The 1,906-nt window shown below is 38.5% G+C and overlaps 1 protein-coding gene across 1 annotated transcript; it reads left to right on the top strand.

Annotated features, from left to right (window-relative positions):
• The first annotated feature begins 543 nt into the window (after positions 1-543).
• On the top strand, positions 544-1,509 carry LOC105825185 (olfactory receptor 1038-like). Its single transcript, XM_012662888.1, has one exon. The coding sequence runs from the start codon at positions 544-546 to the stop codon at positions 1,507-1,509; it is 966 nt and encodes a 321-aa protein (XP_012518342.1).
• The last annotated feature ends 397 nt before the right edge of the window (positions 1,510-1,906 follow it).

The raw sequence follows: 1,906 nt of genomic DNA, 5'->3' as shown, positions 1-1,906 counted from the left end.
TGTGAGCCACCAAGCCCAGCCAAAGTATAAATGTTTAATGGCTTCCTTTTTGCTCCCCATTGAATATACTGCTTAACTTTTCATTTAGCATGATGCATATTTGTTAAAATAGAAAAAAATATCTACTAGAAAAATAACAATGTAGTGCATTAAGGTTTTGCTCCACCAAAAATAAAATAAGGCAGCAGGAAATAGAAAATTATTTTCTTCTCCTTATCCAATATAATTTAATATTATCTAAACCTAAAGTATTAAATATCTTTACAAACATATAAAATTTGTATTTGTTTATCTTTACTGTGTAGTATTCAGTTGATTTATTTTTATTGCTTATTAATTTTTGGCCTCATAAAATTATAAATAGCCTGAGAGGAGAGTTTGAAATGGGATGTGTTTGTTTCCTCTTGTATTCTACTTCAGGGAATAGTATCTTTTTACAAGCCCAAATGCACAAGGGTTAGTGGCTGATTCCAATGTCTTGGTACCAAAAATTTGTCTCTGGTCCTACCTTGTTTGTTTTCAGCAAACGAGAGACTCAAACAAATGGCTGAAAGGAATAGCACCAGAGTAACAGAATTCATTCTTTTGGAATTTTCAGTCCAGAGAGAGATCGAAATTACTCTCTCCCTCCTCATTTTAGGTGTATATACTCTAACGTTGGTAGGAAATGTTGGGATGATTTCATTAATCCAGCTGGACTCTCAACTTCACACACCCATGTACTTTTTTCTTAGTAATCTGGCCTTTGTAGACCTTTGTTATTCCTCATCAATAGCCCCCAAGTTCTTGGAGACCCTCCTGACCAAGCACAGGTCTATATCTTTCTATGCATGTGCAACACAGCTGGGCTTTTTCCTGAATTTCTTGATTTCGGAGATGTTCCTCCTCGCAGTAATGGCTTATGACCGCTATGTGGCCATCTGCAATCCTCTTCTCTACATGGTGGTCATGTCCCAAAAGGTGTGTAGGCGACTAGTATTGGGCCCCTACTTATACAGCTTTTCTGTGGCTTTGCTCCACACAATAGTTACTTTCCAATTGATCTATTGTGGCCCCAACCTAATCAACCACTTCTATTGTGATGATGTCCCTTTGATGGCCCTGGCCTGCTCAGACACCAGCCTCAAAGAGATCTTGATTTTCATCTTTGCTGGATTCAACATGATCAGCTCTTTGAGCACCATCCTTATTTCCTACTTATACATCGTGGCCATCATCTTGAGAATCCAGTCCACAGAAGGAAGGCGCAAAGCTTTCTCGACCTGTGCCTCTCATCTGACCGCTGTGACGATATTCTACGGGATCCTGATCTTCATGTACCTGCAGCCCAAATCAAACCATTCCCTCGACACGGACAAAATGGCCTCTGTGTTCTACACAATCGTCATCCCCATGCTGAACCCCATCATCTATAGCTTGAGGAATCAAGAGGTAAAGAATGCCCTGAGGAAAGCTATTGAGAAATGGCATGTCCTGCCTCTAATGAACTTCAAAAAAGGGGTTTCCTGACTTGGAACAACGCCACACGTAGCTCTGTTGTTTTCAAAATCTTTGCCTGGTATACATTCATTTTTATAATTCTTTACATGAGTAAAATCCTTTTGTACCCAAATTTGTCGTTCATACAATCTACACTAAGATGAAGTGTTTAAAGAACAATTAAAGTTTGTAACAAATTATTTTAATACTATTGTTTGGAAATGTTACCATGATGGCTTTGATCTAGAAGCTCCTATGAAACTGTTAATAAGATTTAATTGCTTCTTTCAAAAAGTTTTTCTGTTTAGTATGTTGGTGGAGGACAGAGGACGGATCAAGGAAGTGAATGTCTTGTGTATCCCAGCATCATTTTTGTAACTTTCCACTCCTCAGCTCTACCCAAGATGCTAACCATCATTACTCTGAC

Source organism: Propithecus coquereli, unplaced genomic scaffold (assembly GCF_000956105.1).
Source record: "Propithecus coquereli isolate 6110/MARCELLA unplaced genomic scaffold, Pcoq_1.0 Scaffold788, whole genome shotgun sequence".
NCBI lineage: Eukaryota > Metazoa > Chordata > Mammalia > Primates > Indriidae > Propithecus > Propithecus coquereli.
This window is presented reverse-complemented; position numbering and strand designations above follow the sequence as displayed.